The 24,987-nt window shown below is 34.2% G+C and overlaps 2 protein-coding genes across 2 annotated transcripts; both read right to left on the bottom strand.

Annotated features, from left to right (window-relative positions):
• Positions 1-1,713: 1,713 nt before the first annotated feature.
• LOC120114324 (chloroplastic import inner membrane translocase subunit HP30-2-like) lies at positions 1,714-4,226 on the bottom strand. Its single transcript, XM_039135274.1, has 6 exons — positions 3,879-4,226; positions 3,405-3,520; positions 2,671-2,797; positions 2,251-2,399; positions 2,087-2,149; positions 1,714-1,997 (listed from the first exon to the last, which is right to left on the bottom strand). Exons 1-6 carry the CDS (start codon positions 4,158-4,160, stop codon positions 1,958-1,960), a joined length of 777 nt encoding a protein of 258 aa, XP_038991205.1. The 5' UTR covers positions 4,161-4,226; the 3' UTR covers positions 1,714-1,957.
• A 14,152-nt stretch (positions 4,227-18,378) lies between these two features.
• On the bottom strand, positions 18,379-19,719 carry LOC120114428. The gene is made up of 2 exons (XM_039135355.1): positions 19,698-19,719; positions 18,379-18,875 (listed from the first exon to the last, which is right to left on the bottom strand). The coding sequence occupies exons 1-2, from the start codon at positions 19,717-19,719 to the stop codon at positions 18,379-18,381; spliced, it is 519 nt and encodes a 172-aa protein (XP_038991286.1).
• Between the last annotated feature and the right edge of the window lie 5,268 nt (positions 19,720-24,987).

Consider the following 24,987-nt stretch of genomic DNA (forward strand, 5'->3'; position numbering starts at 1 on the left):
ACTCTAGGTTCAAGTATCGATATTCCTACGAGTATTGGTACCAAAAATGCAGTATGTTGCTGAAATAGGGGCTCAATATTGATATTATCACCCTGAGTATTGATATTGTAGGCACAATATCGATACTCCCTGCTTGCAATCCCTAATTTTACCCTAATTCATCCATTATCGATATTGTTCATTTCAGTATCGATACTCAAACCCTAAAATAGTTATTTTAGGCTCAAGAAAATGCCTAAAATCACTCTAAAGGCTATGGTTTGATTCTAAATCATGTACTAAAGTTTTAAAGAGTTAAACTAGGGTATCAAGGTGTCATAAAAAAACTTTCTTAACACCTAAAACGTCGTTTATTCTTGAAATCAAGTTTAAACCCTTATATGCTCAACTACACAAATCTTAGCAATTTCTTGAAATTTATGAAAGCTTAATACTCCAAAAGATTAGAAATACACTACCTTGATGATTGAATCCCGAAATAGAGCTCCTTTAGCTAGCAATCATCCTCCACCATAACTTGGATGATAAAACCCCCCAATTTTCTTGCACTCAAAGAACCCAAGGCTTTGAAACATTAATATAAGTTTAATGGAGGGATTATGGATGAATTTGAAGCATAAAAAGGACTCAAGATCTTAACTTTTTGCCATGGATCTTGGAGAGAAAATGGGAGAAGGAGAAAATGAGAAAAAAAAAACAAATGAAGAGAAAAATGGTAATGAAAGAGATATAAAGTCTACATCTTTCTAAAATGGGAAAATCGCATTATATGTCCTGCCTCATCTTTCTAAAATTCAAAAATCTCCTTTTAATGATTAATTGGGCTCAATTTCAACTCAATTAATCCCGATGACTTAAAATATGAGATTCATGGGGTCCACTTACCCCTCGGGTAAACCAAAAACTACTACCCAAAATTTGAGGTATTACAAATGATCATCCCAATTTTTTTGTTATTAATTTGGGGTAAGTATAAGGTAATATATGTTCAAAGATAAACTCTCAACTTTTTGACATTGAACGCTCATACCATTGGCATCTATAGTGCTCGAACCCGAGTCCTCAATAAATAACAACATTTCCTTTACTATGGTGGCCACTTGATTTGTGCAATCATCTCAAGTTTTTTTTTTACAAATAGGATAGGTTTTATAGTACATAATGGAGGACCCATGAACTACCTGACGTATTCATGAAGATACATAAAAGATTAAGCATCTTTTACATAAAAAATCCGACATCTTCTACATGGAACTTGGGAAGACAAAAAAAGACGAGAGAACCAATGCGAGAAGACATTGTATCTTCCGTACATCCTCCAGATAATCCATACAATTTTCAGTTGACCGTAGCATTCATCTATTTAAACAACCCATATCAACAAATTCATTTTCTCAATACATTATCTCAATAAATTTGTCATTTGATAATTATTAAAAGAGGATATATCATTTATTAAAGTATTAAAAGAAATTATATATTATTAGAAGTATTTGATTATTTATTAATAGTGCACTAATAGTTCATGTCGAGACAACTTTTAGATAAAATATACATCAAATTTACGTTATAGAGACAAACAAAATTAACTTAAATTTTGAGGTCCAATCACCATTGATAATGGCAGCCGACGGTAGTAAAACAATGAACAGCGACAGGAGACTTTAATTGGATTCTAAGATGGATAGGATAAAAATACCACAATAACTTCACTCATATCTCAAGCTCATGCCTATGTCATCTTTATAACAACAATTGAAACTACTTAATAAATTAAAGCTATAGAAAACTTGTTTAAAGAATTCTAAACAACCATGTTTATCCAAATTGGATGCTCAGAACAGCAAGAAATAAAAAGGATAATTCGTTTCATTGGAGAAGATACGAACTACCCTTCTTTGGTTTCAGATAAATTGTAAAATGCCCCGCCATGGCGAAACAGCTTGACGATATAAGCTCACCGTCGTCGCCCTTGCTTCTCTTTCAACTCCGGGTCCCTAAAGACGAATATTAGACCAGAAGGTGAGAAAGGCTCCAGCGGTCAAGGACAATGTATAATTATCCTACAAGGAAGATAGAATCGAACCTCTGAATATGATCAAGAATAAGGAGCCTGGGTCCGGGTGGTATTTTCACATCTCTAAGTGCACTGAAACACAACATTATTTGAAAGGCAATCAGAGTATATCTACCTACACAGTTCATAAAATATTAATTCCGAAATTGAATCGAGACAATCCATCTGCTTGCCTATCCGTGAGCAAAGGCAATGTGCTATCTGTTAACAAGCCTTTCTTGAAATTCTTCTCGTAGTTCTGCAGGCCGAGACTACTTAACAAGGATCTTGTTCTGGAATAGTTCACATCCTCAGCAGGAGGTTGCGAAAACTTTTGCCCCAACTGTATAATTAATCACAAAACAAAGGTTGTTTGATATGACACTGCAGGCTAGTATAACAGTATTTCAAAGTAGTATTCATTCAGAGTACTCAACTGTTAGAAGTGGAATTTTAAGCTCATAGATATAGACACTTTCAAAGAACAATTGATTCTAAAGTTTCGGCACAGCATGTTACAACTACTCCATCATGTTCATAACAAGCGAAGCAATTAATAACCAGATATCAAATAATACATTGATCTCAGAGAGGTTAATGAGAAGATAAATCACCTGGAAAAGACCGCCTTGAACAAGAGCGAAAAAAAGACCAGATGTAGCAGCATTTGCAATCTGATTTGGGCCACCCATACCACTTACCAAGGAAAATATGGCCCCAGAACCAAAAGCTGCCACCATGCTGCAACATACAGTATTCATCTTAAACAACAGTGTAAACCTAAAGTATAACGATCATCCGATACCAGATAAGAAAAACGAAGCCAACAATTCTTTATTCAGAAACAAGCTTGGTTCATCCATGCAATCTTCAGATAGTCACAATAACTATCCAATAATGCTCTCCACATATAATATATCAATTCTAATTTATGATGAGCTGAGTGGAGATACAGAAAGCAGATTACCCACTGTAAAGCAAGACGTAAAAGCGAGGAAGGTCGAATCTAGAAAAGAAAATATGAGAAGAAAACGAGCGCATATTCTTTTATGGACAAAGCAGCTCCAAGCTTCAAAATTGATAGGGAAATATGGTAGTGCCAAGTTCAACAAGACAAAAGCTTCAAAATTTGTTATCTCCGTAACAACTCAATAATATATTCAACTCATCTCCCTTTCAACTGTTACCAGTTATAACATGTCCTTTATAGCAATCAACAAGACAACAACTGGTATCTTTTATTGGTTTATTAAGCTATGAACCTATGACCAGTTGCAATATCCTCTAGCTACAAAACAAAAGAAAGAAATCAATGGAGATAAAAGAAAACTGTGATGAAAAGGTTAACCTAGATTGTACATCTTCCTTCCCTCTCAGTCTTTTCATAACACAAGATATGCCTGCGTTGACACCAGTCATCACGGCAAAATTTCGAGCTTGTATCAAGGGACCTCCTGATAGAGCCTGTAATCAAGTAAACATCTATATACATAAAAAATTGCATACACCGATCAATAATTCTGTACATTTAGAGAGAAATTCTTTGTAGAAGAACTACAAACTTCATTAACCAAGTAAAATTCCTTCGGTGGTAATGACAAGTGAGGTACAGATACAGAATTTTATGTCAGGGACGAACACAAATTTATAAAATTTCATGAGGCAAGCATAGATTTTCAATAAAAATAAATTGAACAAATCTAAAATATACGATAATCTTAAAATTTCAGGAGACGGCTTCCCCACCCGCCCCTCGGTCCATCCCTGATTTCAGTTGTGCAAACATGGAGGTGGTAAACAAGAGGGAAATGAAGAGAAAGACCTGAGCTTGCTTGAGAGAAGCCATGGCCTGGGGGTCGAGGGAAGCCTGAGGAGCAGTTGGAAGAGAGGAGGAGACATCGTTGGTGAGGGTACCCATGAAAGCACCGATAGCAGCACCCTGAGCAGCGCTGGTGGTCGTTACCACGGCGGTCTCCACGGGCAACGACTGCTTGGCTAGCCATCCCCTGAAATTGTTCTCCACCTCCTTGAACTTCGCTTGCAACTGTTCAAGTGGGTTTTGTTGTGGCATCACCATCAATCCTTGCCCTTTTCCTCGCTCCATTTCCTTAATACAATCTGATGCTCCAAAGGATAGAAGAGGAGATTGTACTGCTGGTGTGCTGCCGTTGGAAATGGATATAGATATATACATATACATTTGGTACGCCACAGTCACGGACTAAGGTCCACCCTAATATATTTTTAATCCGAATCAATTCGTAATTTCTTTTCACTGTTGAATATTCTTTATATTACTATTTGATAATTTATTCAAGAAAAATAATGTTTGTTTTAGATTTTCTCTTTGTTTGTGTCTAAATGTTAAAAAGTAGAAAAATAATGTTTGGTTTACGTTTTCTCTTTGTTGGTTTTGATCAGTTGGTCTAATAGAATGAGGTATTAGATCCCTTAAATAAGATCAGAAGTTCGAATCATGATATTTGTGAATGGAGCAAACTGAGTTGGGAGGATCGCACTCGTCTCTGCATATCCGATCTGGATTAATTGATCAATAAATCGAATACTAGTGATTAATTAAAAAAATAGAAAAAAATCAATTAAACGATTAATAAAATAAAGGGTAAAATATACAATTGACTACTCAATTATTTAGCCTTTATACTTTTACTGTCGATTTTTTAATTCTGTCAATTAGATCACCTAACTATTTAATTGTTGTCAATCAAGCTACTAACCGTTAATATTTAACGAACATACAGACGTGACAGTTGGCAAAATTGACATAATTCTACATTTAGTTCTTATTACTTATATATTTTATCAATTTAATCCTAATTTGAATTTAATTCAAAAAATTAATCTTCCAATCAAAATCTGACATTTGTCAATAGTTGATTTAAGAGCATTTTAAATTAATTTTAAAATTTTAATGAACTAAAGTTTCTCACCTACTAGGTGGCGAATGTGTCACCACCTATTCAACGTGAAAAGTGAAAACAAAGTAGAAACTATATGGAGTTAGGAGGATTCGAACCTGGGATCAAAGAGAGCTAGGCGGGATGACAAACCCCACAATTGTAATAAACCTAACATAAACTTTTATATATTGTAATTATAATTAATTTTATTTTCCAGGCTTACCAAAACCTCCATCGCTTTAGGTGAATTATAAAATAATGAATAATAAATTTTACTATCATTAATGATGAGATTAATTATAGTAAAAATATAAAATCATCATTAATGATATTAAATTAAATGTATAAATTTATTTTATATAATTAACTATAAAATATTATTAAATATTAAAAGATTATATTCAAATTATTATATAATTAGATAATAAATTTTTAAATATTTGATTCAATTTAATCTATTAATAAATTAACTATTGTTGATTATAAAAAAGTTAAGGGTAAACTACTTATTTAGTACTTAAGTTTTTGTTTTATTTCAATACCACATCGTTAAAAACTTAACGGCAAAATTGACCTGACATTTTTAAATTATTATTTAATTAATTTTGGTGACAAGAACTCCTATAAAGGATGCTACCATGTTTTGAACCTGGTTTATTAAGGGGGTAAGAAAGGGAAGCAAACCATCTAGGTTAGGCTTCTCATTAGTCTCAATTTGCTGAAGTTTGTATTTAACTTATATTAACTAGAGAAAATCGCCTCAGTGACCAAAAAAAAGTTATAATATACGATTTTAACCAACTTTTTTTTGGATTTGCCAAAATGACCAACAAAATCGCAACGCGAAATAAAAATCGCAACGCGATCCCCAGAATCGCAAATCAGTTTCCAAAATCGCAACGCGATTCTTGAAAATCGCAATGCGATAGTACAAATTCGCATTGTGATTTTCCAAAATCGCAACGCGAATATGAAAATCGCAACGCGAACACATAAATCGCAACGCGTATCCGTAAATCGCAACGTGTATCCGTAAATCGCAACGCGTATGGGTAAATCGCAATGCGTATCCGTATATCGCAACGCGTATCCGTAAATCGCAACGATAATACATAAAATCGCAACGCGTATCCGTAAATCGCAACGCGATATTTAAAGCGCCATTATAATCGCTACGCGTATTTTATTTTCAAATTACAAAAAGAATATTAAGACAAAATCCCGTAATCGCAACTCATAACCTAAAACCTAAAATCACAACTCAGTCCCATCTCCATCTCTCACTCTCTACGGCGAAGAAATCCGTCCCCATCTCCGAAGATTTCCGTCCCCATCTCCGGCGAAATCCCTCACAACCATTCACGGTCAGAAATCCCTCACAATATTCAGAAATGGAAAATCAACCTCCGAGGGTTAGTTTTTTTAATTATTTTTATTTTGAAATGTTTGCATTATTGTAGGTTTTTCATATTGAAACTGATGATAAGTTTACTGGTCATTTCAATAATAGATTAACCATTTCACTTAGATTTCATTTCGCGTTACGATTCTGTCGTTGCGATTTTCATTTCGCGTTGCTATTCTCTCGTTCCGATTTTCAAGTTAGTATTTGTCTTTGTCTTTGTTCTGTCTTTTGGTTGAAGTAATGCAATCCATTCAAGTTTCAATTTGCAGAAGAGTCGCAACGAGATAAATGAAAATCGCAACGAGAGAATGACTGTCGCAACGAGAGAAATGAAAATCGCAACGAGAGAATCGCAACGCGAAATGAAAATCGCAACGAGAGAATCGCAACGCGAAACCAAATCGCATTGCGATTTTCATTTCGCGTTGCGATTCTCTCGTTGCGATTTTCATTTCGCGTTGCGATTGTCATCTCGCGTTGCGATTCTCTCGTTGCGATTTTCATTTCAACCAAAAGACAAAACAGTGTTGCAAATTTTAGTTTCAAGAATAAACTACTACTTTTTATGTTTATTGTTTTGGTATATCTTCACAGTGTAGTTTTTGGTATATCTAACTTGGTATGTTTATTGTTTTTGTAGAAATTTTTTTCGGCTCAATTGACCTTGAGAAATAAAGTCAGCCTGGCCACTACAATTGCAAAGAAGCTTTCACCTGCTCAAAGACAATTGTTTGAGGAAACCTGCTTCGGGCCATGGCTGAGAGTACAGCATCCGGGTGGAGATGCTAATTTGACCCATTTGTGGCTTCAGACCATGACATCAAATCTACCCGACAGTATACAACGTGGTGAGGAAGAGATATGGTTTCATTTTCCACCAGCGTATACTTGTTTTGGGCGGAAGGAGTTCTGCTTAATCACTGGTCTACGATTCGGACACGATGATGTAGGCCGGTACACTCGTCATATCGCCCGCCCATCATGGTTATCCCGGGTTTTTCCGGATGAGTCAATGGAGAAGCCGAACCTACATGTCGACGACCTGAAGAAATTGTTTAATAAGAAAGCTGGTTTCACTCGGATGGATGACGTCGATGTTGTCCGAGTATGCCTTCTACTACTTGTGTATGCCGGCTTTTTAGGCAGAGAGGCCAGACAACCTATTCATCGGGAGCTAATATATTGGTAGAGGACCTGAATGCATGGAATCTGTTTCCGTGGGGTTCGTATATATGGAAAGCTACCTGGACTAAGTTGTCGTCTGCTTTTGATGACCGCAAAAGTTTGCGGGGCGATGGGTCCAAATACACTTTGTCAGGCTTTGTTTGGGCCTTTAAGGTAAGAATTTCTATATAATGTTTCTAAAATTATAATTAATTATTTAACAATTACTAATTTTGTTATTATATTGTTTGTAGATTTGGATATTCGAGGCTTTCCCCAGCATGCGTACATATGCAATAAAAACGTCAAATGATATTCCCAGGGCTATTTCCTGGAAGAGGAAAACTCTATTGGATTGGGAAGACTTAATACCATATGCCACAATAAATAATGTAAGTTAACACAAATACTTTCATATAATATATAAACAAGTTATTAATAGTAGACGTTTAACTTTGTTTGAGTTTTATATTTTAGGAGGCTAACATTCCATTACAAAGACTGACACCCACGGAGGAAGAGCTTGCCACTGATTGGTGGCAAGCTAGTCAGAATTTTTTTGATGGCACGGATGATGAGCAGCATCCACTTCCTCCAATTCGAGAGCCATCACCTCACCTAGAGCCATCACCCGATCGACCCGACTATACACCTCTAGAACGAGAGCCATCACCTATCCCGTCACATCATCGAGCCTCTTCTCCACCATCACCTCATGATAGGCGACCGGCAAAGATGCCACGACTCCTATCTCCCTGTTCTCCACCTCCACCTCAACGGGATGAGTCAAGGGAGTTACGTGATGAGGTCAATGCCTTGCGTGAGGAGATCGGTACTCTACGCGATAACGATGGTGCATGGCGTGTGGAGGTGTCAACTTTACGTGGTGAGGTTGCCGCTCTACGTGAGATGATAGTATCGTTGCAGAATGAGGTTCATACTCTACGCAACGAGGTAAGTTTAAGATTTTCCATATTTAACTTAATGATAAATTTACTCGTAATTTCACTTAGATTAGCCATTTCACTTAGATTGCTTAGTAAATTTATTCGGTTGCTGCCAATTCTGCTAAACTGTGTATTCTTTAACACTGTGAAATAGTATTTGTCTTTGTTTTGTCTTTTGGTTGAAAGTAAATTTGTTCGGTTGCTGCCAATTCTGCTAAACTGTGTATTCTTTAACACTGTGAAATAGTATTTGTCTTTGTTTTGTCTTTTGGTTGAAAGTAAATTTGTTCGGTTGCTGCCAATTCTGCTAAACTGTGTATTCTATAACACTGTGAAATAGTATTTGTCTTTGTTTTGTCTTTTGGTTGAAAGTAAATTTGTTCGGTTGCTGCCAATTCTGCTAAACTGTGTATTCTTTAACACTGTGAAATAGTATTTGTCTTTGTTTTGTCTTTTGGTTGAAAGTAAATTTATCCATTCAAGTTTCAATTTGCAGAAGAAGAAATAGTTTACTTTCGCAACACGAAACTTAAAATCGCAACGCGAAACCAAAATCGCAACGCGAAATGAAAATCGCAACGACAGAATCGCAACGCGAAACCAAAATCGCAACGCGAAACCAAAATCGCAACGACAAGATCGCAACGCGAAACCAAAATCGCATTGCGATTTTCATTTCGCGTTGCGATTCTTTCGTTGCGATTTTCATTTCGCATTGCGATTCTGTCGTTGTGATTTTCATTTCGCGTTGCGATTTTGGTTTCGCGTTGCGATTTTAAGTTTCGTGTTGCGAAAGTAAACTATTTCTTCTTCTGCAAATTGAAACTTGAATGGATAAATTTACTTTCAACCAAAAGACAAAACAAAGACAAATACTAACTTCAGGGTATTAGTTTGAAACATATTTTTCTTTGTTATCTGATGCATTTTGTGAACTATGATAGAATAATGACTTGGGTGAATACAATGCAAGTTTGAAACATATTTGTCTTTGTTTTCACTGTTTAAATATCATGTCTGTTTATTTACTGATTTTTGTATTTAATTATTTAGCGGCCCGATAGAGTGGATGCTTTACGTCGGGTTATGCTTGCACGACGGAGTTCACGCATCAGACAGCGTGCACGTGCTATTAAGTCTCCGTACACCCCAATAGTGCGAAGACACCGCAAGAAGAAGCCCGACTCGCCTGTCATCCCTCAAGAGTCCACTCCTATCGTTGAAGAGGCCCCCCCTATCATTCCTCGAGAGTCCCCTCCCACCGTTCAAGAGGCCACTGTCATCATTGAAGAGGTCCCTCCCACCATTCAAGAGCCCGATTCACATGGCGTCATATGTAGGCTTCTTGAGAAACCCTCTGACGTGCCGGACATGATGGATTCAAGTTGGCTCTTGTATGAGTTACCGGCCAGTACCATACCGGTATCTGAAGAGGAGAGGGAACAACTACCGGACACAATTCTGGATAACACCCTTTGGGCTAAGACCGCTGTTGATTTTTATCTACATGAGCGGAGCCAGGGGTGTTTCACTGACATATGCAAGCTCACCGATGATATCTATTTGTTGCTTGATCGGTCTTGGTGGGGCGTATTATTAGGGGTCGAAGACAATGGCTATTTCGATGGGGGGTAAGTCTTATATTTTTCTTATATTTCAATTTGATTAATTTTTTTTTAAATTTATGTAAGTCACTAATATGTCTTTTTTTGTAAAACAGCATATCGATGCGTGGGTGACACGTCTTCTAATAATAAGAAAACTTAAGAAAAATAAAAATATACGATATACAATTATGCCGACGTCTTTTCACGCCGTTCACTTGAAGAATGCACGAAATGAATCATTTGATTTGGGCAATGGACAAGCTAAACTTTATCCTGCATGGTGGGAGGTCGATAAGGTTAGTATTTATTTTAGATTGAGTTTAAAGGTTTTATAAAATAAGTGCGCAAATGAATGAATTATTACTTATGATTGCAGGTGTTTATCCCTGTTTTGGAACGTAAACATTGGATTCTCGTCGAGCTTCAGCTCCCATCCCTTAAGACAATAGTGTATGACAGCATGATAAATTACATATCATTGGCTGATTTAAGAGATGTTATTAAGGGATGGAGCTCTCATTTGGCTAAATTCTTGGATGCGATCAATTATTGGACTCGTTCTGGAAACAAGAAGCCAAAGAAGCTCAATATTACAGTTATTAGAGACGAGACCGCGCCACAACAAACGAGCGGAGCCAGAGGAGATTGTGGTCCTCTCGTATGCTTGGCGTTGGAGCGTTTGACGACGGGAAGCATCAAGTATCTACCTCCCACCGATAGAGATAGAGCTGCAGTAGGCTTGTGGTTTCGGCATTATATGGCTAAATCGATATATACGAGACGCTGCCTACCTGCATCCGCGTTATAAAAATGTCCATAAATAATTGGTAAGTTTATATACTTTTGGTTTGAAAATGTTTGGTTAAGTACCTAGAATTCATAATTTGCTGTTTGTAGGTTTTAGATGTGTAGAAAGTGTTGTTTGAGCAAATGTTTGGTTTCTGCAGGTTAATCTCAGAAGTGAACTGCGTGAAAATGATGTATGGCTGCAAAAGTTGATTCAATAGTTTAATTGATTGTTTTTTGATTGTTTAATTGATTTGTAAAAGTTGATTCAATAGTAGATGATCGGAAATAAGAATTATTGCTTATTTTTTGATTGTTTAATTGATTTGTAAAAGATGATTTGTAAAAGTTGATTTGTGTAATTGATGCGAATATAATTCTTATTTGTGCTTGTTTAATTGATTGAAATGTAATGGTTGATTTTGTTGATTTCAATCTGCATTATGTTGAAGGCAAAATTGACTATCGCAATGCGAAATGAAAATCGCAATGCGAAATGAAAATCGCAACGAGAGAATCGCAATGCGAAATGAAAATCGCAATGCGGAAATGAAAATCGCAATGGGAGAATCGCAATGCGATTTTAATTTCGCATTGCGATTCTCTCGTTGCGATTTTTATTTCGCATTGCGATTTTCATTTCGCATTGCGATTCTCTCGTTGCGATTTTCATTTCGCATTGCGATTTTCATTTCGCATTGCGATTCTCTCGTTGCGATTTTCATTTCCGCATTGCGAAATGTAATGGTTGATTTTGTTGATTTCAATCTGCATTATGTTGAAGGCAAAATTGACTATCGCAATGCGAAATGAAAATCGCAATGCGAAATGAAAATCGCAACGAGAGAATCGCAATGCGAAATGAAAATCGCAATGCGGAAATGAAAATCGCAACGAGAGAATCGCAATGCGAAATGAAAATCGCAATGCGGAAATGAAAATCACAACGAGAGAATCGCAATGCGATTTTCATTTCGCATTGCGATTCTCTCGTTGCGATTGTAATTTCCGTGTTGCGATAGTCAAATGCATGCCTAATAGTGATAACAACTGAATAACAAGAGTTGGTTAAGTCAAAATGGTTGGCCTGAGTCATTAATTCAACTGAAAATGTTAAAAGTTCACACATAAAATCCACATAATACAACGTTTGCATTTAAAAATCACCTAAGTTAACAGTCCCAAAAGGTGAAGCCAATTGTGATTGGGATTTGAAGATGGTTGCCTTTTGCTTGACACCATATGAGCTTTGGATTTTGATGAGGATCCATATTTTGGTAGAGGAAAAGATGATTTTGATGGCACTGGTGATCCACATGTCAACCTTGTATGACCACTTTTCTTGCACCGACTACATGTCGATCTCTTCTTCTCTTCACCCTTAGACGGTATACGATCGTGACTTTTTGGTCGGCCAGGTAGCCTTCTGTCCATGGCTGGTGGCAAAACTGTTTGTAAGTCATCTGGTATGTCCCACTCAGAAGGATGTGGAATAGGGTAGACAATCTCGGCATAAGTCTGTCGATAAACTTCTGTAGTGTAGCAATCCATAGCGTATGCGCTTGAATCATCTTGGTTTAAATGAAGAGCAACTTTTATAACATGGCCACACGGATAACCAGATGTTTGCCATTTCATACAACTACACGTCTTTGCATTTAGATCGACTAGCCCATTTAAGTTATTATCCAGTACTTGAAACAAAGTGTTTGAACATGGTTCAACTCTCCATGATGTTGACTTCACAACACGTTTCGTTATCTTTTTTTCAGTCCATGGTGTAACACGATGTTCCAATGTTCCTGTAAATTTAAATAAACAATACTTAGTAAAATATATAATATGATAAGTTACGAATTCAAAGAAATAATACCTGCATGGTTTCTTTTCTTGTAGTACCACTGTTGAATAGAGGCTCGAAAAAACTCCATTAACATAGTAATGGGTAATTTCCGGGAATGACGACTTAGAGCGTTGATTGATTCTGCACTATTAGACGTCATGAAACCATATCTTGCTCCAAGTTGATGTACTCTTGACCATCTTTCAAACCCGACATCTTCTAGTGTTTGAGCACACTGAGGCAAAACACGTCTTAAACAATTTATATGCTTATTGAAATCCACTTCCCGATAAGCTTTTACAGCCTTCCAGTATGTCCATTTGTGCTTTTTTATACCAGCAGACCTTGATTTTAGATTTCTATACAAATGAACACCACAAAGTCCATGAAAAGCATCTGGGAAACACCTTCTAACAGCGTTGTCAATTGAGTTTGCCCTATCGGATATGATTGTCAGATTGCTAATAGGACCTATGCAATCCCTAAGATGCCCCATAAACCATGTCCATGAATCAGAGGTTTCAGATTTGCCAACCCCGTAAGCTATTGGCAATATCCCATTGTTAGCATCCATGGCTACTGCTAATAAGTTTACTCCAAGGTATCGACCTTTCAAATGTGCTCCGTCAACTATAATAACTGGGCGCATGCAAGTAATAAACGACGAATCTACAAAATAATATACACAAGAATATAATCATTTAAATGTGAAATGCATGTAACTAACAAAAATGAGTCAACAAAATTATATTGATTTACTAACCGTAGCACCAATGGCGATAAACAGCAACTCAAGCGTCCATCTCTATCTGTTTTGATATGAGTTACCGACCCAGGATTTTTCAGCTTTAAATTGTGACAATAAGCCGGCAGTTGGGCAAACGATGCTTCTGGCGACCCCCTCAACAATTCCAAGGCATAACATTTGGCTCTCCAAGCTTGAGAATATGATATACTAATCTTGAACCGAGCATTCATGTCAGTCATAATTTCATGTCCCCGATATACCCTGCCATTCAAAAACATTAACTCAGCCAGAAAACCACCCAACACCTTTTTGTTTGCCTGTCTATGGTGAGGAAAAACTTGGGTTCTTGAACATGTATGTTTATCAATAAAAGTCCTAACTTGAAACATTTTGCAATCTTTTATTCTCTTTGCAATCATACACCACGTACAGTTTTTGTCAATCATACACCTTGTTTCGAAACGATCTTTGCTTGATTTGTTAACTTTTAGTTGATAGCCATCTTCCACACATTTCGTATACAAAGCTATCTTCAAGTCTTCCTTTGTATCAAAACAATCATCTTTCTTGACACGAATAACTTTTGTGTAACAATCAACTGCTTTCTTTGCCAACTCTTCTTCCGGTAACTGAAGTAATTCTGGCATATTCCAGTTATACTCCCGTGGCATTTTCTTTCTTCGGGGACTTTTTCTTCTTCTTTTTCTTCAGGATTATATGAATTACAGAATGGATGTTCAACATGTTCATTCACAGTCGTAACTTCCTCCTCATTATCATCAACATCTTCCTCGGCAACGGGTGTTTCATCATCAAAATTCGGGTATTGACCAATATTAAAATCATTACACACATGGTCTGTTTCTTCTTCTGAAACATCATCAAAATCCGTGTATTGACCATATCAAAGTCCGGATATTGACCAAGACCAAATTTCGAATACTGACTAGTACTCACAATTTTTCTGTTGGCTCATCATCGTCTAACTGGTCAATACGAAAACCGGAATTTGGTGCTGAAAGTTGATTGGGATTTGGATTAGAGAAAGGTTGTGGGTTTTGAGAAAAACTTAGTTGATTACTACCCGCTACTGACCCAACAATACTACTTCTAGGTTCAACAACATACAATGTAACATCATCTTGTGAAACACTAATGTAAGCAATGAATCGTTCAACATCTTCATTGTCGGTTAACAAATAAACTTTACCATTTCTCTGATAAGATAGCCTAAATCCACTTAGGGGCTCTAAATTCAATTTATTTGAAACACGTAGCATTAGGGTTTCATAAGTTAACTTTTGTAAAGACAATTTTAGTTGAAGATTCATGGGTAAAGGCATATATTGTAAAACACCATGAACATTATCCCATGACCCTCCAAAACACAAATCTATCCAAACATGATCAACATTAGATGATTTCATGGTTGTAAATTAATTTACTAAACAGACGAGCTGCGAAACTAAAACCTGTTGCCGGATTGGGAAGGATGTCGTTGGATATAGGAACGGATGTCGCCGGAGAGAGTGATAGATGGAGATGGAATGAGTTGCGATTTAGGGATTTAGTTTATGATTTCATTGTTATATACCCAAAATTTCAGTGTTGTGATTTACAGATTCTCGTTGCGATTTACGGATTATCGTTGCGATTTACAGATTCTCGTTGCGATTTACGGATTATCGTTGCGATTTACAGATTCTCGTTGCGATTTACGGATTATCGTTGCGATTTACGGATACGCGTTGCGATATACGGATACGCATTGCGATTTACGGATACGCATTGCGATTTACGGATACGCGTTGCGATATACGGATACACGTTGCGATTTATGTGTTCGCGTTGCGATTTTCATATTCGCGTTGCGATTTTGGAAAATCGCAATGCGAATCCGTATATCGCATTGCGATTTTCAAGAATCGCGTTGCGATTTTGGAAACTGATTTGCGATTCTGGGGATCGCGTTGCGATTTTTATTTCGCGTTGCGATTTTGTTGGTCATTTTGGCAAATCCAAAAAAAGTTGGTTAAAATCGTATATTATAACTTTTTTTTGGTCACTGAGGCGATTTTCTCTATTAACTATTACTATAAAAAAAATTATTAGATCTATTATTCAAACTTAAGATACCTCACAAAAATAATCAAACATTTAACCAATAAATTAGATTAAGAATTTATTTAATACATACCAAAATTATTATTTAACTATAAAAATATTGAATTAAAATTAAATAATTTCTAAATTTAATTTAAAATAAAAAAAATTAAATAAATATTTATTTATTTTATAAAATTAATATTAATTTATTCTAAAAACTAAATTTATGATATTTATTATAATATAATACAAGTTCAAATTATTTTAAAAATAATTAAGTAATAAAAAATTACATTCTATCATCAGTAGCTTAAAATTATGTGTATTAAGTTATTTACTAATTAAATTAAAAAATAAAAAATAAAAAATTTAATAAATAAAATTATTATTTATATTTATTTAATAATAAATTTTTAATTTGTAATTAATTTATGAAAATAAATAAATAAAAATCATATTTGAAATTATAAGGTTAGAATATTAATTTGATCTTATTAATTATTTATTTAAATAAATAAATAAACATAAGTTAATTGGATTATTTGGACGCTTAGCTTAAATGGTTGGGCGCTCATTTTTACTTCATGCCAACCCATGTTCGATTCCTGGCAGTGTCTCTTTTATTGTTTTTCCCTTTGTCATGTTTCTATGGTTAGTTGAATAAAATTAATTAAATAGTAATGTAGATAATAATTTAAAAATTAAAAAATTTTACGTTAGCTCTGCCGTTAAAAGTCGTATTAAAATGAAACAAAAATTAAATTTTACGTATGATTTTATAAAAATTGAAAGTTTAGGTACTAAATGTGTAGTTTACCCAAAATTTAAATACTATAAATTAAAATCATTAAAAAATAAAATAAATTTAAAAGCTGTTAAATTTGTACATTTAGAATGTAAAAAATATTTTAATAAAAATATCCTATAATCATTGAAAATAATAATATAATAGTGTTAAAATTATGATTATTTTTTATTTAAAATATTTTCTTTTAAATATTGGGAAATAAAGTGAACAATGTTTGAAAAATAAAGTTACAAATAATAATAAATGTATATAATATCATATAACAGTAGTAAGAATTTTTGGGTTTGTCCTAGTGGTTTAACTATACACATTCTTCTTTTTGGTCCCAGTAAGCGCATCCATTCATCTCTTTATTTCCGCCTTGAGCAGGTAATAAAATTAATTAAAAAAACTCTCCAATCAGCTAATGACACGTGTCACTAATAAAATTCATAATATTATATTAACATGTGTCATCTTCTGATTAGATGATTAATATTTTTATTTAAATTAAAATTAATATTAAATGGGTAAAGTATATAAATAATGAGGATTGTGTTAATTCCACATCAACATCTTAGTCAAATATTAACGGTTAGTGACTTGATTGACAACAATTAAATAGTTAAATGGTCTAATCGACAAAATTAAAAGAAGTAAAAAGGTTAAATAGTTGTTCAATGGTATAATTTACCCTCCTAAAATAAACATCCGTTACATTATTTAGTCAATTGATTTTTTTTCTCAAAATTTTAGGAGATGTAAAAAAATCCCTCTTGATTCTCCTCTTTTCTAAACCCGTACAGATATAAAACACTTAAATAAATAAAGCAAGTAGCAAAATTAAAACTAGGTTCAGAAGAGGAAATTGGGAGATGGAAGTGGTGACTTTGTGTTTCCAACTTTAGCTCCAAATGATGATAGAAATTCAACAATATAGGACACCAAATCAAAACTACCTATCTGAAAACGCATTTAAGAATTCAATCTACGCTGCAGTTCCCATTTATATAAGGATTTGATGAGCAAACAAATGGGGCGGACATCATTGTAGGATTTCAAAGTTCAGCTAAACCCGATTTCCCGGACTATCATCGTAGGATTTCCATGAGCAAAACTATGCCTTTACAAAAGAGATATAATTCTACCTGGTTGCTGTCTGAAGATGGAAACAATATGTTCGACTCGAGTAAGGTTGAACGACCTTGCATTCTACAGGAGATCCCTAGCAGGACACAAGCATAACATGGCACCTTTCCTTTGGTTTCGCCATCCAACACAAGCAATGAAAAAAATTACCTACGTAAGAATGATTGAAAATAAGTCAGATTCACAACCTATAAATGGAACCAAAAAAAAAACAGATTCATTCAAGATTGCAAAAGCATATTTAAACTTCCTGAATTGCACACTTTTGACCCTGCAAAATCAACATATGCTTCAGGATCTTATATAAGAAATTAAGAGAGACAAAAGGAGAGTAAAATAAACTTGAAAATATACAACACATGACAAATAGCCATGTCATTTCTCTTCGACATGCATTCAACTAAGCAATAAGTTACAGAAGCACATCAAAATGTGCCTAAGAAACCATGATAAATCACCATACATCCATAACTGCATATGTCCAATTAAATAATTAAATGAAAGTGAAGCATTAACAATTACAATCAACATATATAAACAAGAAAATTCAACTCCTATGAAGAACCTAGAAGCACCCTGTAGCTGTCAAAGTTGATAAGTCAAATTATTCAAGTTAGAAAGAAACTAAATTAAACTGTTTCACAACAAAGCTAAGAGGAACTAAATAGCATTAGGCAAAATAAGAAATAAAAGTGTTTCTTTTTTCCCTACAGACAGGTACCGTCCACCAACACCAAAGCCAAATACCATATATCCATATTTGTCCAATGAGAAGCAAATAGAAACACTTAAAGGGAAACAAGATATACGAGTCTTTAAGGTTGATAATAGGATATGTAATGTAAACCCTAATCTAATCTTAGTTCGAATCCATGCCATCTCCGACTTGGCTGCAGATTGGACTCACAGCAGAGAAAGATCTCTCGAAAGGAGAAGGATGGAACTGCGCATCACGTCTGCGCTTAAAACCACAGCTATCAGGGGATGGGGAATTATCAACATCGAGCTTCCTCCTGACGCCTCTAACAGCCTGTTCCTCGGCTTGAGTGAGGGGAAAGACCTGGCCGCTTGCCCGGCAAAGGGAACTATGGTTATCATACAAAATTCTCTGGTTACAATTCTTGTCACAGATGTGAGTGATCCCTGTTAGTTTGCAGCGATACATGTTGCCACAAACATGTTCGTTTTGACATTTCCAATCGCATTTGTGAACAGGAAAAGGACCATCATGGCCCAGAATAGTAGACAAATAAATAACATTTGCAGGGGCAGCAGCCATGGTTTTGCCGTATACCTCCAGTTCCTTTGAGACCGGAAAGTCTTTTTCTAGGGATGAAGAATCCGCACCGTGTAACGCTCAAATCAAACGTTTCTTCTGCGGAGCCCAACAGAAGAAAAAAAATGGGTCAACTCTCTTTTCCTGCTAGCTAATTGCTACTACTGTATTTTGAGGGTCAAAAGTCTTCACTAAAAAAGTAACTCCTGTTTATACAAAATTATCAAACGACCCAACCAACTAAAGATCAAAGTTTTAAAGAACCAATCTGTAGACAAATTATTTCGTCCCATCACACATACATTTATATATTACATTAAACATATTTTATAAATTATTTATTCTATTTTTATTACATGTGACAGGCCTAATGTTCGGCCCAAACTCATTACAAAAATAAGGCCCAAATACAAGATGCCCAATTGAAGATGCTACACGCCCAGCATCTTAAACTCGGAGCCCAACAGTGATCCAATGGAGCGGCCCGAATCAAAAACACGTGACCCGAACTCAAGAGCAACCCTAATCGGCCCGCTGAAGCCCAACCCGAACCGGTGGAATAGGGTTTTCAAAACCCTAGTTTCCTACCTCTTCCCTCAACGTCGCATCCCTTTCAGTCTTCTCAACAGCCTCCACACTCTTCGATCAACCCTAAATCCTCTGACGTAAAGAAATCACACGAAACCATCACCAACAACCACAACCAACAACAGCAGATGAATTATATTAGGATTCTAAAAATAGCGTTTTTATTATTATAAATAAGCTTGTAACTAGGCACGAAGGACACACATGATACACAATATTACACTCAAAATACCGAAAGGAAAATAAGAGAAAAGTAGTGAAATCAAAGTGTTTTTTGTACCGATTTGAAGAGGAATAATAGGTAAAGTTCTTACCTTTCTTGGTCTTCACTTGCATGTGTTTTATTTCATGTGTTTTCCCCTATTTTTGACTCAAAAATCGGTCGTCGATGAACAAAGGGGGGCATTTTCGAGATATTATCTCTTAGATCTAGCCCCCCTGAGGCATTTTTTAAAAGAACCAAGCCCATATTTTGAAAGAAAAGACGAAGAGCTTTCGAAAATAAAAATAAACTGGGAGACTACAAAGAATTAGAGCTCACCCCAAAACCTCATTTCAAATCCTAGGTTGTTTTGAGATTTTTTTCATGCTTTAATTCCTGTTCAAAGCATGTGAACTAGAAATTTATGCGGTTAGGGCTGGTTCAAATTTAACATGTGGGATAGAGATCATGTCCGGGTAGGAATAATAAGCATGTGGGGGTAGATATCATGTGGGGTAGGACTTTTATTTTCATGATTGTTTTGATTATTATCTTTACCTCACTAACTCTTTTCATTTTTGTTCTCTTTTATTTTATTTTCATCATTTGCATCATTCAAAAGAGGTGTTGATCCCCTAAAAATGTGTTCGTTAAACGTAAATAATTTTAATTAATGGACAAAGGGGTTATAATACTAGAGATGAAAAGCTCAGAAGTCCAGCTATGGTCAGAGAATACTCAGAATGGATCGGAATTTACGATGTGCACACCAAAAGTCAACTTTTTGAGCTAGCAAGGGTCACTACAACAAATTTGTCAATTTATGACAAAATTTCTATATGACGTTACGTATATCATCACAAAACATACTATAATGTGACTTTTTTTAATTTCGTCATATTTACTGATTAATGGTATATCTTTATGACAATTTAAAAATGGTCATTGATTTGTCACTATATGTTTGGCGCCAAAATCTTCCCACCAAATTTTTTTGTGGGAAACCTTTTAATGATATTTAGATAAAATAATGACGTTGTAAAATCGTCTCCAATGAAAAACACGTATTAGTGACGATTTATTATAATGACGATTCAATTTGAATTAGTGGCATTGCACATTTGTCACTAATAAGTTTTATTGTTGACAATTTAATTTGTCATATTTTATAAGACACTAAAAGTGACATTTTATTATTGTCACAAAAGTGACAATTTAATTATTGTCATATTTGAAGTTAGCTTGCTTATTCTGTTTGGAGAAGCTTTACACGTGAACCCATTTTTTTTTAGTTTAGGAATTGCAACTTTTTTTAATAATAAAAAATTCTTTAATATTCAATCCAAAACAATTCTTTAAAATATATTAAAAAATTATTCAATATATGTTAAAAGACATTTTCTTTTAAAAATATATAGAAATAAATATATTTATCTAAATTATTTAAATTATTTTTAATAATTATTTAAATTGAATATTCCTTATTTTTAATGACTATTTTAAATTATTTTTAATTTATCTAAATTTTTTATATTTTTCTAATTTTTAATAATTATGTTTAGATATATTGGAGGTAATTTTTCAACTTCCCCCCAAATAAATAGTACAACAAAAATGTTTTTAGCGGCGTTTTTAGCGGTGTTTTGAGAGTAAATGCCACTAACTTTAAACATATTGCGGCGTTTACATTCCAAACACCACAAAATGGTAACTTTAGCGGTGTTTCTTTACAAATGTCGTAATAGGGTTCATCTATAGTGGCGTTTTTTTGATAAACGATGCAACAGAGAAGTACTTTAGCGGTATTTTTATACAAACGCTGTAATAGGTCCATCTATAGTGGCGTTTTTTCAATAAACGCCGCAATAGATTAGTACTTTAGTGGCGTTTTTATACAAATGCCATAATAGGGTTCACCTATAGTGGCATTTTATAATAAACGCCGCAATAAATTAGAACTTTAGTCGTGCTTTTATACAAACGCCGTAATAGAGTTCACCTATAGTGGTGTTTTGTCAATAAACACCACAACAGATTAGAACTTTAGCGGCGTTTTTATACAAACGTCGCAATAGTGTTTACCTATAGTGGCGCTTTTTCAATAAACGTCGCAATGTTTGAATTTATACAAAATGTTATTAAAATTAAAGGAAAATATTATTATAATTAATGGAAATATTATTAAATTATGAATTAATAACAAAAATGACATGAATTGAAGTAAAAATTATTATAATAATATTTAAAAATATTTTACGAAATTACTCGATGTGGATTATATATAGAAAGTACAATCTTACTTGTAAACAAAAACCCTTTTCCAGCCAATTCTTTTATGCTTTCTTCCCCTTTTTTCCTCATACCCTAAACTATCAAGCTATCATATGTGCTATCAAATCTTAATCTTCCGTTCATCTCCCCGTTTGACTGCGGTGCCAGGTAAAAGTTTTTTTGTTGGGTTTATAAGATTCCTTCAGTGTCTAAAGATTGTGAGCAACTAAGAAAAGCCTTTTCGAGTCTTTTCGATTTCAATTTCTTTTATCTCCCATTTTTTTTATCGTATGTTTAATCTAGGTATGTTAGATCTGAACATCTCAATACAATATATAATAGGTTCTATCATGATTGTTTCTGCATTTATTATGGAATTGAAAATGCTTTTCTTTTTACATTAAAAGAGATTTTTTTTCTACTTCGGTGGGGATGATCTTGCGATATCTGTTGAGATATATGTATATTGTGTTTTGAAGAATTGTATTGTGGATTTGAATTTTTCTCTGTACAATATGCACCCAGAAAAATATTGGAATTGGCAGCATAAACTGCCTTATTTTAGTGCTTTTATTCAAATGTGATGTAATTAGTAACAAGAATTAAAGAAAATTCACAAATGACCCATACAGGAAGTTATGGATAAATATTTTCGATTAAAACGAAAAAAGAAACAAATTATTTTAGGTTAGTTATGGATAAATCTTTTCTGTTAGCTAATGAATTCTCAAGTATCTTTCATTATTCTTAGCATTCATTCCTATTGTATGATAGCTAGGAGTAGGAGTATTGAGTTTGGCTTATTTTTATAATGTTGAGATGTGATCATTGGTACTCTGATTTTGTAATTTGTAATTTGTAATCTGATTTTGTTGTACCAGGCGGTGCTCCGAGTTCTTGACATTCATGCTTGCATCTGGAAACCAAAATTCATGTTCTCAACTTATTGGCTCATTCTGGTTTGAGTTAGTTTTTAAGTACAAGTCTGGGTTTCTTTTATGCTCGGCTCATTTTGAATTCGGGTTATTTCGGCTGGGAGTTTTTAGATTTAATTATTTTAGTTTAAGTCATTTTAATTTTAGGTAAGATTCAACATTTCAGATCATATTATTTTGAATTTAAATCATTTAGGTTATGGTACTTGATTATTATTCTTTCAACTCGTTTATTTGGCAATTTCTATGCTTATGTTGTTTTCGAATTTATAGACCTAAATTATGATCAAATTAGCTAGACCCTCCCCTCTTTTTCCCCTTATGGTTCTTTTGTCCAAACCGCATACTTTGTTGCAATGAACTCATTGATTTGAAAGAAAATAAATTGTGTATTTGAAACAGCTGGTATTATAATGCCTCATTGTCTGTAACCCTGCTTTGTGAAATTCAGGGTGTTATAATCCACTGATTCCCTTTATAATTTGCTTTCAATTCAGTAACTTATCTAAATCCCCTGACAATTACAATTTTCTCTAACTCAGATCAGAGTGTCATACTGTAATTAGTTTCTACATTGATGACAATGAATTGACGACAATTACAATTTTATCCCACTCAAATCAGAGTGTAGATACAATCGAGTTAAAAAAAAGAGTTTGAAGAATAAAGAAGATGAACTCAATAAATATAAGTTGAATTTTGAATTGATTCAAAATCAAATGGAAGCTATGAGATCTGCTTTGTTAGCTGTTGGAATTCAAGTGTCGTCACTTCAATTTTCAGGTAAACAATATAGTTAATCAAATAAAAATTATTATATAATATTAATTGTAGTAACTAATGTTGATTATTTTAATTTGTAGCATCAAATGATACAACGAACTCAACATCAACAGAATCACAACCGACTCAAGGTTTGGATTGAGATTGCTACAACGAAATATTCCATAAGTCATATTATTTTTATTTTCTGTAAACATTTAAACATTTTTGTATTTATAGAAATGAAATTATTATGTATTTAGTGAAATATTTGTTTAAATCATATTATTTTGCAATAAGTGAACTATTTTATTTTTTTTATTTAGATTTGTATAAATAATTTTATTTTAATATATATTGTCATTAAAAATGTCATAGAATATAAATTATTTGTGTTTTGCTACTATATTTTTCATCACATATAAGTTGATTTTAATGCATTATTTGTGACAATATAAATTATCAATAACGAAATCTTATTTAATTTAGTGACGTAACCAACTGTCATAGAATATAAATTATAAAGTGACGTTATGCATAAACGTCATTCATAATATTATTAGGTAACATTTATATTATGTCACTAAAAATGTGACAATATCTCTTTAGTCACATATAGGTTGATTTTAATGTAATATCTGTGACGATATAAATCATCAATAACGAAATTTTACATAATTTAGTGACATAATTAGTTGTCATTGAATATTAATTATATAGTGGCGTTATATATAAATGTCATCCATGCTACTATTAGGTGACGATATACTACGTTACTAACAATGTGACAATTTTCTTTTCTTCACGTATACAATGAAATTATTGTGTTATTGGTGACAATATGATTTATTAATGACGAAAATGTACATCATTTGGTGATAAAAGTAATTGTCACTGAATGCAAATTAAACTGTGACTTATCCATTAGCGTCACTATATATTTAACAATACATGAGATAACACATACATCGTCACTTTTGACATTTAGTGACACGCCTAGGGTGACAATCATCGTGACATTGACTTTTATGTCACAAAATACATCTAGTGACAGAAATTGAAGTTTTAGTGACAATAACCTAGATGACTCTAATAAGAAAATTTATTGTAGTGGGTTGCAGGGGCAAGACGAGAAAGAAGGTTATTAACCTGGAGAGTCCCTTCAAAGATAACAGGCCATCGTTGACAAATCCAAAAAGCAAACGAGTGAGTTTCTGATAGTTCCCTTCAATGGAGGCTTTCAAATGCGCTTTCGTTGAGGACAGACTCAACATAGAGTGAAAACCAGAGATGCATCCATTCGAGACTTCTTGGGACAAGTACAAAAAGCAGCTCATCACCTGCACAGTTTAGCCAGAGGAGCCGGAACGGTTCGACAGGGTATTCAACCGGTGACAGAAAAAGGTGGAAGATGAATCAACCTGTCAGAAACTG

This window comes from Hibiscus syriacus, unplaced genomic scaffold, assembly GCF_006381635.1.
Source record: "Hibiscus syriacus cultivar Baekdansim isolate YM2019G1 unplaced genomic scaffold, ASM638163v2 tig00110223_pilon, whole genome shotgun sequence".
Lineage (NCBI taxonomy): Eukaryota > Viridiplantae > Streptophyta > Magnoliopsida > Malvales > Malvaceae > Hibiscus > Hibiscus syriacus.